Here is a 16,879-nt window from a genome sequence, read left to right as displayed (position 1 = left end):
ACTACTACAACATCTATCATTGTCACCTCAAATTCGCCAAGGGAAATCAGTCTTGGATTTAGGCAGAGGCAGATTTATGAATTTCTTCCTACTCCTTTCTCCTCCCTCTCAGCAGAAATTATCTCTGTTTTCTGGTCTGCATCCACCCACCAGAGCAGGAGTCTCAGGTATCATCACGGAAGTCTCCTCCAAACAGGCACAAAAATACCGTCCCTTGTGAAAGCTGTGGCTGACTTGCTTATGGAGTTCATGATGAAGTGGGAGTGTTAATTTCTTATTTGTTCCCCCCATTAAACTTATTTCCAGCAGCCAGCGCTAAACTACAGCTGGACACTTCTTATTCCGTGCCTCTCCCATTAGAATTCTATAACATCAATACAGTAGTTTTTATTTACTGTATGTAAAGCAATCTCTTTGTAGACTTCTCTCAGAGACATAGCTGTATGAGTCATTAGGATTTGGAACAAGAACACAGTTATGATGTAAACCAGTATTTCACATCTGCCATAAAATAATCCTGCTAAAAAGAAAACTTCCAGTACCTTATGCAGATTTAGATACCCAAAATCCCACTAGTGCTTCATGCTTAGGAATAAATAGGACCCATTTTGCACAACTGACAGCACTCATTAGAAATCAAAAATATTCCTTTCCAATATGGTATTGATCAAAGCATAACTGTTTACTAACCGGTCTGTTAATGAAACACACTTACGTGCTCTTTAAAATTAGCCTAGATTTCTTTCCTTTAGTCCTTCTAAGAGATGCTCAGTTCTGCTTTCAAAGTTCTGCTGTTTCTGAGGAACATCAACCAAGAGAGCGTGCATTTTTGCTAAACAGGTATAGGATTAGGAACTGGCATTAAACATGCAAATATGGAAGTGAGGGTAGGCACACTCATCATTCCTCAATACATGCAGTGTCATGGTGCCACTGGCACTACAACCTGTTCTGAAACACTCCCACCAGCCTTTCAGGTGCACCATTGCCACTTGCACACCCAGCAACTCTTGAGGAAGAAAAAGTTTTCTATGACCCTTTCTTGTCACTCTCAAGAAGAAACTACCCTGCTCATTAGGGAAACACAGATGGACAATCCCACACAGCCACTTTGAGATGAGGCAGGGCAGAACGCAGTGATGTGACATGCTCTCCCAAAGAGCATGAAATCCTCCAAGATCTCTTTCCTAATTAGTAAAAGTATCATAAGAGCAAACGTTATTATATAAACTCTTTCAGTATTACTTTAAAGATGCTTTTATTTCTTCAGAAGTTTCTCCTGCTTCCAATGTAGTATTCAAATACATAAACTATTCCCAGGAAGGCCTCTACAGAATTATCAAGTAACAGTGGGTCTGATTGATTTTCAAATGCATTTAGAACATTACTGTAACCATGGTATTATACAATTAACTTGGTATTTACTTTTTCAGCTCTTTTGCAGTTGCACATTAACACTCCGTGCGAAGTGTCAGCTAATACAAACCTCAAGATGAGCCACCTGAGGTTTTATTCAAGACAGACATTTTCATGGGCTTCCACTTCTAATCTAAGTCATATCAAAAGGAATCAAAACACAAAGCCAGAGGAAAATTCGAGCTAAATAAATACAATGAGTTTTTAATAAAGTATGTATGAAGCATCAGTATCGCAGCTGCCTAATAAATCTTCTACATTTTACTCTACAGGAAATCCTGATAGTTTTTCATCTTAATACAGAACTGCAAATTAGTTGATATTACAGATGTTAATAGCTCCTGTTTTTCTAGTTTTCTTTAAAACATCAGATTCTGAGGTGTTAGAATAACTAAGATTGACATGAATGGCAAAACCTGGTTCTATTTTCAGCTTAAACAATGTAACTTCCAAAGACTGAGACAATAAAATTTATTTTCCCCACTAAGATGGTGGAATCCCTGTTTAACATTATCTGGAGAAACTCAAGAATTAAGTGCTCAGGTCCCACTGGAGGCTTCATGTCATTAGATTGGTTGAATGGTTCCAACATCTGTGTCATGGTTCTTTCCCTGACTACTTTCATAGAATTTCTGTAAGTGTATCTTGTTGTGACCTTTTCAAACTAGGCTTCAAATTTGTCAGACAACCTGCTCTTCCAGTAAAGGGGAATTACAAAAGAGGCATATTGGATAAATTTCCTGAGTGTCTTTTCCTCTATTTAAAAAGATCAAAAATAAAAAAGGCCACGTACAAAAACCATACAGAAAACCAAATCCAACTGGTTTCCAAGCACACACCAACCTGCAACAAAATGGCAGTTTTATGCTGGCTTTTCATCAGGTTGTTGATGGATTCAAAGAGTCTCCTCATTGATTCTTCAAATTCTGTTTGTTCTTTGCCTTCATATAATCTGTTGAGAGATGCATTAGGTTATCCTTTCAGAATCAAAAAGTTTCATCCTCCCAGATGTAACAGATTTAACACTAAATACCTATTTCCGAAGCTGATCCAATATTATGTACATAGCTATTTCCCCAATGGGATATAACTGCTATTCACTGTATGGTGTAGAAATTCTTCAGTTTGAATACTACATAACCACTTTCAATTGTTTTAAAAGCCTCTGAAGCATGACATCTTCCAGACTGGAGCTTATATAAGTCATTTTACTTTCAAAGTAACTTATATGCAAAAAAAAATTGGGTTTTTTTTCCCCATTACAACTGAGCTACTCTAGGATATTTTTCACAAATTATGACAATTTCTGTCTTCTGCTGCTATTGCCACTTTTTCCAAGAGCTATTTTTACTGGCCCCATTAACCGGTCTTCTTTTTGAAAAAAAGTCTCCATTTGACACTTAAAAGTTTAAAAGTGCATTTAAATTGAGCTCACTCCATTACTTCTCCATTCCCTGTTCAAAAGTTTTAATCCCTCAGATTATCTCTTCTGTATTGTTCATACTGGCTCTTAGTGCTAAACACTGCCTACATAGAGAATAAAAACACTGGTGACATGTGAAACTAGCTATGTGATACAGCTATCAAAAGTTAAAGAAAAACAAGCTAAGAAAAAAGCCAAGATGACAAGAGAGTCCTGAAATGTGAGTAGAATAATGTGAGCTAAGTGCTGCCTTTTCTGCTCTATCAGAAGAGAAAAATCTCTTTTTAAAGTTATGTATTGCAGTGTCATTTGCTTTTCTTTTCAACTTGAAATATAAGACTGCCTACAATAATAACAATAATTGCCCAATCAATGTATAGTTTCAGACCTCTAGTTAAGTAGGAGTAGATACGTGTAGATAATCACCTGAATATGCAACACATTGCAATAACCTACTTTGTGACAGATTGTCCAACTTTTAGCTGTGAGATAACATGAGAGATTAAAATGAGGACCACAGCTCTCCAAGCAAACCCCTTCTGCCTTATGACCTTCATCCAGACAAGAAATTTTCCATAATCCTCTACACAATGCTTCCTTCCCCAAAACTCTAATGTCCCCTTCTGCTGTGTCACCTATGATAAAAATATAAAATATAAAGCTATATTCTGCTCTCCTGAGCATCATCTCCTTCCTTATACAGCTTTACACCTTGTTTTCCTGTATCCATCTATAAATGGTAGGTTCCTAGAGACAATAATATTTCTAAGGTACTATCTGTAGCAGCAAATACCTTCTGAATCTACTCCTACTTCAACCAAAACTTCATAATTCAGCAAGTAAACTTAATTTTACAAAACTATAAATCCACATGGATATTTTTTTTTTTTAATGGACTGTGGAATAACAGAGAAAAATGGTATTAGAGTTCTCACTGAGCAAAAGACAGCTAGAACAGAACACCTTCCTGTTCTGGTGAATGCCAGCCACAAACACAACACCCAACAACTCGCTCTCCCTACAGGCCTGAGTCTGCCACTGCCTGGCCTCTGCCCCTGCGTTCCTTCAGCCACAGAGCAAAAGGATGTCAGAACAAGCTGTATGGGAAACCAGCTCAGGATAAATGGAGAAAGGTGAAGCAGAAAAGAATTGAGGGAATGGGTCTCTGGTATATGGAGAGAGTACAGTTATCAGTGCGTAATTTTTCTCCTTCCACTTTTCATTTACTTCATTCTCCCATCCTCCTTTCCCCCTAAACCTGAACTTCACTTGTAAATACACCTCCTCTGTTTGCCTGAGCTACGCACATCCTGTCCATGGAGTCTTCCCTATAAATTCCTCAACAGGAGACCCAAACCCCTAAATTCAGTGTGACCATGGTTACTGAAATGACACTGCTCCGTGCACAGTCTGAGGGGCTGAACACCGTGTTCTCAAGGACAAGTCTCCAGCCTCCAGCCATCTGTTGAGATGTTTGGCCATCCACTGGTCTCAGGCCAAGCCACCTGACACAAAGAATAATCACGCTTTGAGACCTGCTGCTATTGCTAAATACATCTCTGGAACTTACACTGAGAATCAGAAAGCAGATTTTTGAATATTTCCTCTCCAAAAAATATGTCAGCAATATCTGTATTTTAGAGAAGTTGCCAGTTTTTATGTTTTATTTGTAAAAATAAAAACCATTTCTATTTTAGAATCAACTTTTTCTACTTCTCAGGTCTCCTTCTATGTCTGACAGGTAATTAAATTGCAATATCTGAGTACTTACTGTGAAAATAATGTCCTTGATCTAACAATGAACTTGAAAACATATTCCAGTGCTTTCAGAGTTCTTAGGATAGGTTCACATTGCTCTCCTCGGCTGGAAATATCCAAATAAGTCTTCAGAACACTCATTAATTTCCTGAAGTTAAAAAAAAAAAATTTAAACAATTTGGTTTTATTATTATTTTTTAAATTAACTTCTTTAACTTGTTTGGCAACTCTAAATATATGTTCATGCTTAGTCGAGCACATACAACAAAACAGGCTGCATGTACTTCTGCATTTATGTTGCACAAATTCTGTCAGTACAAACAAATGAGGAGCAAATTCGTAGCTGCAAAAGCAAGAGAGCAACCTGCAATCCCAAAAGAGCAGCATGACTTTTCACAGTCCTGGAGGAACCTTTACAGAAGTTTGTAATACATATGCACAAGGTAACACGAAATATTACTTCTGCCTACCTGCACTGAGCAGTGATTAAACACCACCACACTCTAATTAACTGCATGTAAATATTACAGTATTCCAGTACACAGCAATATCTGCTTAAATTATTTATTTTATTAAACACTTCCTTACTCTGGATCTGAGAGCAACTTTTTGCTAAACACACGGCCTGCTAGAAAAGTGCAGAAGTTCACCTAAAATTAAGTCCCTTAATTTATAGTTATAGAATCATCTTAAATGATTAAACCAATACTAATAATGCAGTCTTGATTTTAATGCAGCCATACTAAGATAAGGGTGGTTGGGTTTTTTTCCTAAATCACAAGAGAAATGGAGATCCACTGTCCCCCTGCCCTAAACAAACAAAGCCAACAACCAACTTCCTGAGTAACTAATACTCATCCCCAGCCTAACTCACATTTCAGGACAAAAATGCTGTGCTTTCAGCCTCTGAGCCTTCTGGGCACTACAACCATTGTGTGTTTCCATTTACTCCTTTTTATAGCTTCTCTGAGTTGGAACAAAATGTACCCAAATTGTATGTAGGGGGAGTGCACATTAAGCCCTCTCAGAGCTCTCTAAAAGCCAGGAGAAAGGATGACTAACCAGGAACTGAATAAATAGGTAACAGTTTGGCCAACCAACCATGACATAACATGGTTATAATATGTCTGGGACATAGTAGCTCCTTCCTAGCTAGGAATTAGGCCACACACACTTGTTTATTTCATAAATAATTCTGGAAACAGAGTAAATCTTCCATGAAGAAGATTCTTGCATTGAATCAATAATGCCAAGAAAACACATGATGTGGGGAACAACCATAAACATTATTATTTTGCCTCTACCATATAGATTAAGTCATCAGAAACTTCCAGCCAGGTAAGTCTTAGAAATATTTTATGCAAATAAGGCTGTCCTGAGAGGTCCTGTACCCTTCCTTCTCTTCTTTCACAGTAACATAAAGCATTAAATTACATGTGCTTATTACTTATGGAGTGAGCGAGGGTTGAAGAAGAGCACATTCTTTGTGCTTGAGCTTTCTGAGCCCACTAATGCTCATTTCAGCTTTACTGGGGTGTCAGAAAGGGCTGGTTTTGCACTGCTGCCTTTCAACTCCAGGAAACTCATGTTCTAGTGCATGATTTTTGTGCCATTTTCTGTTGAGTTAGAACTAAGGCAAATTCAGCACAGGCACTAGAAGATATCCTCAACTATTTCAAACCTTCAGCTCAGGTCTTCCACATACTATTCATATTCCAAATTAAAGTTCTGCTTCAATCTGCCACTCCATTAAGCTGCCAGAACAAGATATCAGGTGGATTAAAAACCCACATCTATCCTGTTATAGCACATCCAGAGATCAGCACCAGCTGAAGATGCTACCTTCCTTCATAATTCAGTCATTTTATCCTACCATCATCTGCAAAAACCTATTCTAAATAAAGTAGGAATCCAGCATTAAATTTGGTGTATAACATGTCCTCATGGTTTTTACTCTCTTCTATGAGTCCATGTCTTCCCATCTGAGCATTATGTGGAAGCTCCAGAAGTTGAAAACAAATAAAATAATAAACCACTACAAGTCCATCCACCTGCCCACTGGCATGACCATGTAACAAATACTAAAACTCCATTTACAGCAGAACACGTAACAAATACCAAAATTCCAGTTCACTGCACCGAACCCCTCCTGACCCAACATCAGACTGAAATGCATATGAAGACTTGACAGTTCCCAAACAATTCTTTTCCCCTTGAGTTTGCTTGATGTGGAAAAAAAAGTGGAAACCTATGTAAATGGGTTAAGGACATCCTCAAGCCCTGCCTCACTTGAGGCATTTCAGCTTAAGGCCAGGGATATGAAGGGAGAGGCTTTACAGCAAAGCATCTTTTGATAAATTTAACAGGATACATCTGAAGTGCTCAGACACAGCAAAATCCAGGCAACAGAAAACAAATGCCAAAGCATCATTTAACCCCAAATCATTTGCTATTGGTTCATTAATTCCATTTATAACCAAATATGTCTCAGAGGCAGATAAGCAAACAGCAGCATCAAAACAACAGCCACCACTAATTACATCAGAAAAGTCACAAGCAGGATTTACTTTCCTTTATGTGATGGTGAAGGTTTAGGAAAAAAGAGGAAGAAGATAAAACAAACTTACTTGTATGCCAAGGTTGCACTAAAGTGCTGTTGGATATATGCTTCCAAAACAGTGTTAAAGTGCTGAAACTTACGGTCTGCAATGAGCCCTATGATGTAGATCTAAACAGACAGGGACACAATTAGCCAGAGTCCCATTTCAAATTTAAATATTAACTTTCTAAAAATATTTCTGGTAATTTACTATTTAGGTTTTTAAAGAAATTTAATTTTCAGTCAATGAGTAATATCCCTCTGTTCTATAGAGACTTTAAGATTAATTCTCTGAAATTAACAACTTCATAGTTTGTTCAAAATTCTAAAGTTCTTTACTTTGACAAATAAAATCATTGGTGCTGATTCTTACCAGTGCATCAAAGACAAGAATGTCATACTCATTACTGTGGGAATGTTCCATCATGATGTTAAACAGGGCGTCCAATGTATCCTGGAGAAACTATAGAACAACACAAAAGGACAAATTGATAACCAATTCAACTTGAAAACCTCACATGAATGTTTTCTGATAACAGACTTGGTTTCCCTCAAGTTAGAATTTCACTACCTTTACTGAAGCATCACTTAAATTCAGAAAACATTTCCAAGGATTTAGGCTCTAGCTGCTTTAATTTTAAGAACCTACATCCTCAGACACATGAGCAATCAATAATACATGCTTAGCTCAGAGTTATGGAAAATATAAAAATATTGTATAAAATACGAAACTTGTTAAAACTGCATTCCTTAGTGACACAGATTAGTAGTTGCTATTTTCACATATACATGATGATTAAAAACACTCTTTCTATTTCTGTGGTCTAATTCAAATTCTGCTCTAAATCAAAGAAAAGTACCTCAGTGACTTGGGACACAAATCTTTGGTTAAAAAAATCCACTCCTACTTTTTTTTTTTTTTTTAATATTAATTCCTTCTCTCCAGAGACAACTAGTTTGCGTTTGAAGACAAAGGTAATAAATAGGGTCTGCCATTTTCCAAAGTAGTAACAATTTTTTATTCACATGATACTCATTAAGAAAGAGCTTAGTTGGGTACATAACACTTCTTGGATTTAATATCAACACGTAAATTAATATTAAGAACTGCAAAGAAAGCAGTAGGAATTGTTTGTTCTACTTCAGACAGACAAAAGGAAACAGATAAATAGAGATAGTGAAAAATACTTTATCTTTACTATCTTCATCTCCTAGTAATAATCTTGCAAATCCCCCAGCCCAACAAGAGGCAATACCAGAGATATTTGAGATCAAAAAGTAGAAGGAGAGCTGGCCAGCACTGTCAAGAATCCTGTCCAGGTATTTGCTTTCTTGCTCTCTCTAATGAAGAGCTTTGCTCATGTCCTTTGCAAACTAACAAAGGCATTACTAGAATAACTATTACTAGAATAACTATTACTAGAATAACTATTTAAAGATTTACCTTCACTACTTCCTCTCCATCCACAATCTTCAGCTTTTCCAGGTTCTCCTGAAGCAGCTCTGGCTTCATGCGCCACTTCAAGAGACCCAGCAAGCCCACTAATAGAAAATAAACGGACAGACATTAAAATTTCAAATGTGTTTATCAATCTGTGCAAATGTCTTCTTTCTAAAACTCCCACCTGTTTAGAAGATACATACCATTCTGGGTTAACTTTGTAGAACAAACAAGAGTTGAAATGTAAAATGCATCTCGAGAGCTGACTGAAAGCCCCCCAACAATACTTGAGCTCCTGACTAAGGTTGCTCCTTTGTTTTCTGTGGGCTGACGGACAGAAGGCAACATCAAGTAAGCACCAGCATCCTCCATTTTTTTACTGTCCCCCTGAAAAACAACACACCATTCATTACCCATTTCACAGCACCACATTCAAAATTGAACTTATTTTGTGCTTTCTAGAGAAGTAAACATAACTAAGGTGTAGGAAGGGACTATGAGGGGTGACACCACTGGCAGAGTAAAAGCAAGAGCCAATCTCTCATTAAAATGCCAAGAGGTGTGGAACACAGCAGACTACTGAGCATCACCTTGAAGACTGTACACAGGATATAGACAATATGATTAGAATGTCTGCACACAACTTAAAAGCAGAAAACAGGACTAAGGAAAGAAGAACAGCACTATTTTGGTATCCCCATCATAACTTTGTATGTGGACCTCGAACACAAAAGATCAGGGCATGGTAAGGTTATGTTTTAAATAACACAGTATGCCACAGCAGCTAAATGACATAAATATGTGCTTCTCAGTAGAATGAACAGTACAAAACCACAGAGCCAACAGATATTTTTCCCTCCTCTCTTTCATCAGCTTGTGTGCCACAATCCCACAGATTTTCTGGGTCTCACCTTAGGATTCCCCAGACAGGAAAATAGTTTTAGACAAAGGCAATAAAAATCATGCTACTCACTGTTTAGAGAACATGGGTTTTTTTAACAAAACTACTCCAGAAAATTTCCCTGATGAGTTTGAGCTGCCACTTAAAGCTGCAACACTGTCACAGATATGACTCAGTTGCAGACCTTTAATCTACAAATGTGCATGAACAAGGAGTTTCAAAACCATATTTTAGCAAGACTTTAAAGTTTTGCAGTTTTATCTGGTTTGGTGACTGCAGATGTGCAGTTTCTACTTCCTATCAAACGAGATAAGGTTAAAAGCTGACTATAAGAGACCTAGACAGACAAGAGGCAAAACCCTAATGCAGCACAACAGAAAACAGTACTAACATCCATGACTGTATCAGGCTTGCCAAATCATTACTTCCCAAATTTCTGGAAGCAAAAGCAACTCTTGACTTCCTCTTTTTGGGACAAGTCAGACAGACAATGGGAAAAAGACATGAAATTTTGATCCAACAGTCTCTCAAAAAGATCCAGACGGTTTAAACTTAGCAGTTTTCAAATTATTTATTTTGAGAGGCCAGATGTATGACTGCTTTAAACACTTACAGCTTACAATTACTGTTTTTAATACTAGAATAGGCAAGCATATGTCAGAGAATCTGTCTGTTTCTCACAACCATAAACTAGGTCAACTCCATTTAGCATTTCTCATCCATGCTGTCACTTCAGGAAAAAATTACTGAGCTGAAGCAGAAATGAATTACGTGGAATTTCATAGCCAACACTAACCACACAGTCCACAATTTTCCTTCTAGTCTCAATATTTATAAATGATAGTTTCAATGAAGAGAAGATAAATAACTACATGCTGCCATTAATCTCTTTTGGCTTGCCTAAGCAACTTGATTTAGTTGCATGCATCTCACTTGGCATTAATGTTACAGCAAATTTGTTTACTGAGAAGAGTGATGAGAAATAACTTAAGTTCCCTTTATATTGGAAGTGATTTCTGGTTCTTAGTTCCTGCTAGACACCATTCTCCAAGAGGGGAAATAAAACAAAAGTCTTGAAACGTCTGTTCCCTGCTTCCTTCCCAAAGATGTTACCTGTGTCCAGCCAGGCCTGTAGCTAAAGCTATTCTTCACACCCAAAACCAAATTGCTGAAACTTTGACTTTTGTACCTGAGGAACTACACAGAAGTTTAAAACAACCATTTCCCTAAGACTGCATTCCCAGATTATTCATGTGACAAAGATTCCAGATGGATCAAACACTTCCCCACCTCCAGCAAGAGGAACGGTACCCACCCAGATATGGAGCTGCAGCATAATTTTCTCTATACTACAGAAGGCCAAAAGCACATATATCGGTAAAAAGAGCAATCATCTCTCACTGTGCTTAGATAACATCTTTATGTCATTAAAATGCAGAGCAACGTTTACTGACAATGGAACAGGTTACAACTTTTCATTCTGTTCCAATGAAAAACACCGTATTATCTTTGATAGGATAATAAAATCCATCTAGCACTAAGTAAATATACAATGCTGTCAAAGGCAACAGTGGGAGAAAAGCTGTCTTGTGAGAGGAAGGGAGGAAGGGAGGAAGGGAGGAAGGGAGGAAGGGAAGAAGGGAAGAAGGGAAGAAGGGAGGAAGGGAGACTGAGCCCATACCTTTAGGACAAACAAATCATGGACTCCATCTTGGAGAGTTGTTCCATCCTCCTTCATTAGTCTTATGTAAGCCATTGCAAAATTCTTTTCTCCCTTATCTTTAGCTGCAAAGCAAAAGATTTTGAGTTGACTACCCATCAACAAATTAAAATTCACTAAAGTAAAAATTCCCTACTTACACTCCTGAGTCGACCTGTGCCTGAACATGAAGCGCAGATGAATCCTCTGCATGTCTTCAATGGGGACTGCTACCTTTTGTAAAATCAGAACACAGTGAGGAGAGTTAGGGGGGGTGGTTTCACATGTAATGAGCTCCTATTTTAGAATAAATAAGCCCCACTTCTGCTGTTTCCATAGTGCCTTTCACAGGCCATTTAAAACTGTTGAGCCTGATCACAGTAGCAGAAGTGGTGGCCGATAAGCAATGATCTGTTAGATTTTGCTAAAAGTCTTGCACCAGCAAAGAAATGAAGCACAAAACCCAGTGAGTTAGTACACACAGTTGCTTGTAGGCTAGAAAATGCTCACCCTGTTAACCACAGAGAATTAAACATCACCTCTGCACTCTGCAACTTCCACATTTTGGATACAGAAATTGACAACCAATTTATTAAATGTCAGGTGAAAAGGGTATGAAAATTCCAGCAAAATAAATTGTCTATATTTTTGTGATTAAGTTTAGTGCAAAGCCTTGAGGAAAATCACAGGAACTTGCAAGTGCATTATTCTTAAAGCAGCATACTTCAGGTCAAACATGCAACAGAAAAGGCCAACTGTGTAAGGGAAAGAACAAATGTTCATATTATCAAGTTTATAGTTCTAAAAATTTAAGGACTTGCACACCTTTGTGTCCATTCACAACTTCCCTTTACAAATCTTACTTCACAATGCCTTAATATTAACTATGTTTTTCAACAGGAGCAACTGTTAGGGATCCTGTACACAAGTCTGAACTACAGAATAATTTAAAAATGAACTAGTACAATAAGCAATAAAGAGAACGGGGCAATGTTTTCAAAACAACAAATAAGCTTCTGTTTGAAATCACACTTCCATTCCCTCCCTGTCCTGCAGCATCACAGATAACACACCCTTAAGTAATAATTGAAAGCTTGTCGTACGAGGCTATTTTATCTTTAAAAAACCATGCAAGTTTGATACTGCTTTATAAGAACTGTTCCTGGCAGCTTCTGGGCATTTTCCAATCATAGACATTAAAGCTTGATTAGGTAATTATTAGTGTGTCTCTAAAGAGATGCAAGAGAGTGTTTTCTTTTTGAAATCAAAAGAGGGGGTGGATGTTTTCATTTGGGTTTTGGTTTGGTCCTGTTTGTTTGTTTTTTAATTGAAGCTCCTCATCTCCATTGTTTCAGCACAACAGAACAAATGCAGTATTTCACTTTTGATGAGCCCTGTTAGGACATAAGGTTATCTAAGATGATCTCATTTGCTTTGCTGAACAAAATCTACACATCATTTTCTAGGCCAAATTTCAAGCCTCAGAGATCATGTATCTCTGATAACTGATGTATGACTAAGACTCCATCCTTCAGCTGCAGTCAGGAACAAGATGTTTTTTGGAAGAAGCTGATGCTGTGCAACCTTTCTGTGTGAGGCATTTAGAAGCGAAAAAAGCAAGTGGGAAGTATCCACACCATACCTTCAATGTCTCGATCCAACGCGGCTGTTTGACCTGATAGTAAACAACTGATCTGTACTCGCTCACGGGTTTGTCCCCCGCTCCCAGGCAGATGGCATTCTTACAAAAGGAGGAAAGAAACAGTGCTTAGTGCCTTGTTGATTTGGGTGAAGTTTTGAGCAATTTTGAGTAAATTAACTTGAGAAAAACCAAATCACCAGAGAACCTCCCCTCAGAGTCCTGACCTGGGAACTCCACTCCAGCTGTGGGACAATGGCTTCCCCTCATGGGCTCCACTTCCCGGCCTCACAGCGGGTTTGAATTTTTATATGGCATCATTCAGAATTAAAAATAATGACAACACCAAGAGAGGGGAAGCACTAGTGTGAAGATACTGCATTTTCCAAGCCTCTGAACACAATGAAAATAAACATTTACCATAATCTATGGGTAGGGCCAGTGTAATTGTGTTTTACAGGGGTCACACAATGGGCTCTAAGAGATGTGTGAGGAACACACAATAGACTCGATTTCTCCATCTGATGAATTTAAGTAACCAACACATCTTCTCAATTAGTAGAAGAAAAACAAAAGAAAAAAAAAAACTAGCTTCATTATTCTTTTTATTTCTCTATTTACTTTTAAATACTTTCTTCCAGCAGAGTCTCAGAAGTGCTAGGCCGCACACCTAGCAACTTCCAAACTGGACATTGTAGAGGCACCAACAATAAACAGTTAGAATTTCCAGTTCTTTAAAGATTATCAGAACCAGGACAGAGCCAAGTGAAAGATTTGATCAACTTCAAAACTTGTCTTTTCATAGGAATTCAGTTTTCTTAGTGAGTCTGTGAAGACTTGGCCTGCATCCATCTGGTCTGGCTGACTGCAGCTGAGTTGTACATGCAGAGTAAAAGCTACTTCTGGACAGGGAGGCACCAAGATCTCTGATACCTCTCAGACACGAAACTAAAGTCCCTGAAGGAAGCAAACATTAAATCCTCTACTGAAGGCACAGATTCAATTAATCCAATCTAGGCTATAGTAACTGCTGCAAAGTTGCAATAATCCTGCTGAAAATCCAGTGAATCTTAAAAGTCTCCTTCAAGCACCAGGATGCCCTGTGACCAGAAGAGTGTGATGCTGATACCTGAAAATGATTTGTACAGTCTGGTCAGAGGGATTTAACTGCAGAAAGCAATGTCTCATCTGCCTGAGAAGAGATTTTTCAAGGTTTATGCACCTCCTTGTTTGCCACCTCTGTGACATTCACTTGGAACAGAAGTCCTGTTCCTTGTAACAGTAGATCAAAGGCTAGTTCTGCAACTGGAACTGGTTTGATATCCAAACAGAACCAACCAGTATCCTGCATAGGGAACACATATAACTGTTATGAGAAACATTAATATAAATTCATGGGTTTGAACATCTGTTGTTTTGGGGTTTTTTTAAAGGCTGAAAGGAAAAACCAGTGACTTTTGTTATTACTTGCATTCAACAACATTTCAATTCACTCCTCAAAATTGTTGCTTAAATATGTCTAAGCCATATTACCCACAGAGACCAGGTGTGATATTTCAGCTCAAAGACAACATGACAAATTCACTTTCTCCTCGTATTTGCAGAAATTATGTATCTGCAGAACTGAGCACACATAATATTGGAATGCAAGATTTAATGCATGGTAATAGATTTATTTCCCTAAGGAATACTTTTGTTTGTATGTATTTTAAGTATCTTAACTGTGATTAGACAGAATACAGAATAGAGTTAACTTCTGTGCATGAAAGTCATGGTCAGGTGCTGTCATAGTTAATGTTTTGTAATCAGGGCTACAGTTTGTTGTGTGGACCTTAAATGTTTTGCGGGATTAGAATTTTCTTTACGCAAGCTTTAAAGTTACATTTTAGGTCAAGCAGTTAGTCACAGTTCATAAACAAGTCATGAACCACAATGATTCACTCCATCTTTTTTTTATCTCAAGAAGTGTCTTTATGATTTCGCCCTTACGATCTCAACACTATAAAGCTCAGAAAATGACAGGTCAAAAATCTCCCTGAATACCAAACTGGTGATAAAACCCTAAGGAAAAGACAAAAGATCCTCAAAATGGGAATAGACAAGCAAAAAGACGCTGTAAATATTTATGTTGCATATGTAATTGTTGTCACTAATTTCATTATTTGCCATGTACTTTTTTCAAGGCACAATGACACATTTCTGGCACAAATCAAGGGTTTGTTACGTAGCAGAAATGGTACTTCCAACATTTCAGTGTACAAATTGCATTCCTCTGGGAATTTCCTCAAGAAAAACCCTAGAGTAAGAATGCAGTAATTGTCAGGATCAGCATTTGTTCCTTGGCACAGCTAAAATAGGTCATTCAATGCTATTCCTCATTACATTTTTATGCAAGACTTTTATAGGGCTTTAATAGATAGATCACTTTAAAAATCATAAAAATTATTTGTCACAAGATGTCACAGGATGACACAAGTAAGAGAACTGTGAGTTTTTGGATAGTGGTATTTTATAAAATGTGTAAGTTAACCCTTGCATCAAAAATGCAGCTCATGTGTCAATGCCCCTCATGCAGAAAAAAAGAAAACTTACAGGCAACATTGTTCCTTCTTCATCACAGACACACATTATCACTTCCACATTTCTCTGAGTTGTTTTATTGTATTTATCAAAATCTCCATACAGCAATGTAATATATATGTCATTTCTTATATCTCCTAAAAGAGAAATTGGAAGGTTAAAAATCAGTTTAAAAGCTGTGAGAGCTTTTAACTGCATGTCAAAAGCTGTGAGAGGATTAACTGTACTGCACACAAGTACCTCATTTTTTGCGGTGAAACAGATAAAAAAAATATTATTTTCCATCTGAACTTAAATTCCCTGTTCTTTTCCTTTGCTAAGGCAAAACTACGACGTGAGGAGAAGCAAATGGGGGCTCAGAGTGGCTCGAAGCAATTCCCGTCCTGCCCCGACACCTGCTGGTGAGGTGCTGGATGATCCCATCAGGAACTTTCCCCAAATACACAGCTCTCTTTCTAGAGGGAGCTTCATATTTTAATTTTCTCTTCTGAATTAATTCATATGACTTTTAAAAGGTTCGAGATTTTATTTGAATTGGGGCGAGGGAGGTTTTGGTTATTTGTTTTCTAAAAACGAGCACAACAGGCTGTGAGTGATTTCTGTTGGAAAAATATCTTGTCATAAATACAAATGAAATCAAGATATTGCAAATTCATTTTTTTATTATTATTAAGGACAGCAATATGTTACGATGAAAACAAGGTTAATTTAAAATTCAAGTGACATCCACCCTAATCTACTTACAGGATAAGAAAGTTATGTACAAGGAGATAGGTTTATCCCTCACTGTCTGGATTTTATTTTTCCTGTTTAAGTATGAGCAACAACTTTCCAAGGATTTCACAATTTTATATAAGCCTCTAATATTGGAAAAAAATTACCCTGCATGAATTCTAAGGGGCCTCTGAGTTACCCATTACAGAAATAAGTAAGGCAGCAGCTGATACTTATTAACATAAAGAATGAGAAGAAATCCATTCCTATTACAGAACAAAGCACCTCCTACCTGGCATGATTATTTCAGGGAATCCCAGCTTTCTAGCAACAACGGTGGTTCTGTCTACAAGGTGTGGGTAATCCTTTCTAGTTTGAATCACATCTCCAACCAGCATTTTCACAGTTACCCACAGACCTATCATGTGCAAAAAAAGGAAAAAGAGATTACATTTTTGGTAGGGGGGAAAAAAAAATCTGTCTTCAGATGATTGCCTCTTCTACCCACCAAAACAGGAATAAAAATTCACTTTTCCCACTTCCTGTAGATGAAAGTAAAAGCTCTATAATGTAAAACTGCCACTACTAATTTAAATAGCCCCTAAGATTCTGTAACAAATTCATGGTTCCTCAATTCCAGCTTCGAAGTTGACCCACCTCCATGGTGGTCCTACAGCTCCAACATAAAATAAAGTTTCACAAAAATACT

General features: G+C 37.6%; 1 protein-coding gene across 1 annotated transcript in view; it reads right to left on the bottom strand.

Annotated features, from left to right (window-relative positions):
* The window catches only part of DOCK2 (dedicator of cytokinesis 2), a 157,358-nt gene that overhangs the window by 120,105 nt on the left and 20,374 nt on the right, over window positions 1-16,879 (bottom strand). Inside the window, exons 13-23 of the mRNA XM_032124540.1 lie at window positions 16,463-16,588; window positions 15,469-15,593; window positions 12,880-12,978; window positions 11,399-11,471; window positions 11,220-11,323; window positions 8,841-9,024; window positions 8,641-8,738; window positions 7,570-7,659; window positions 7,225-7,325; window positions 4,611-4,745; window positions 2,260-2,368 (exon numbers count right to left, since the gene is read on the bottom strand). Coding sequence (XP_031980431.1) covers window positions 2,260-2,368; window positions 4,611-4,745; window positions 7,225-7,325; window positions 7,570-7,659; window positions 8,641-8,738; window positions 8,841-9,024; window positions 11,220-11,323; window positions 11,399-11,471; window positions 12,880-12,978; window positions 15,469-15,593; window positions 16,463-16,588 — 1,244 coding nt within the window. The remainder of the gene's footprint in view (window positions 1-2,259; window positions 2,369-4,610; window positions 4,746-7,224; window positions 7,326-7,569; window positions 7,660-8,640; window positions 8,739-8,840; window positions 9,025-11,219; window positions 11,324-11,398; window positions 11,472-12,879; window positions 12,979-15,468; window positions 15,594-16,462; window positions 16,589-16,879) is intronic.

The sequence above is a fragment of the Corvus moneduloides genome, chromosome 15 (genome assembly GCF_009650955.1).
Source record: "Corvus moneduloides isolate bCorMon1 chromosome 15, bCorMon1.pri, whole genome shotgun sequence".
NCBI classification, from domain to species: Eukaryota; Metazoa; Chordata; class Aves; order Passeriformes; family Corvidae; genus Corvus; species Corvus moneduloides.
The sequence above is the reverse complement of the archived record's forward strand: the minus strand, read 5'-3'. Positions and strand labels throughout refer to the sequence as shown.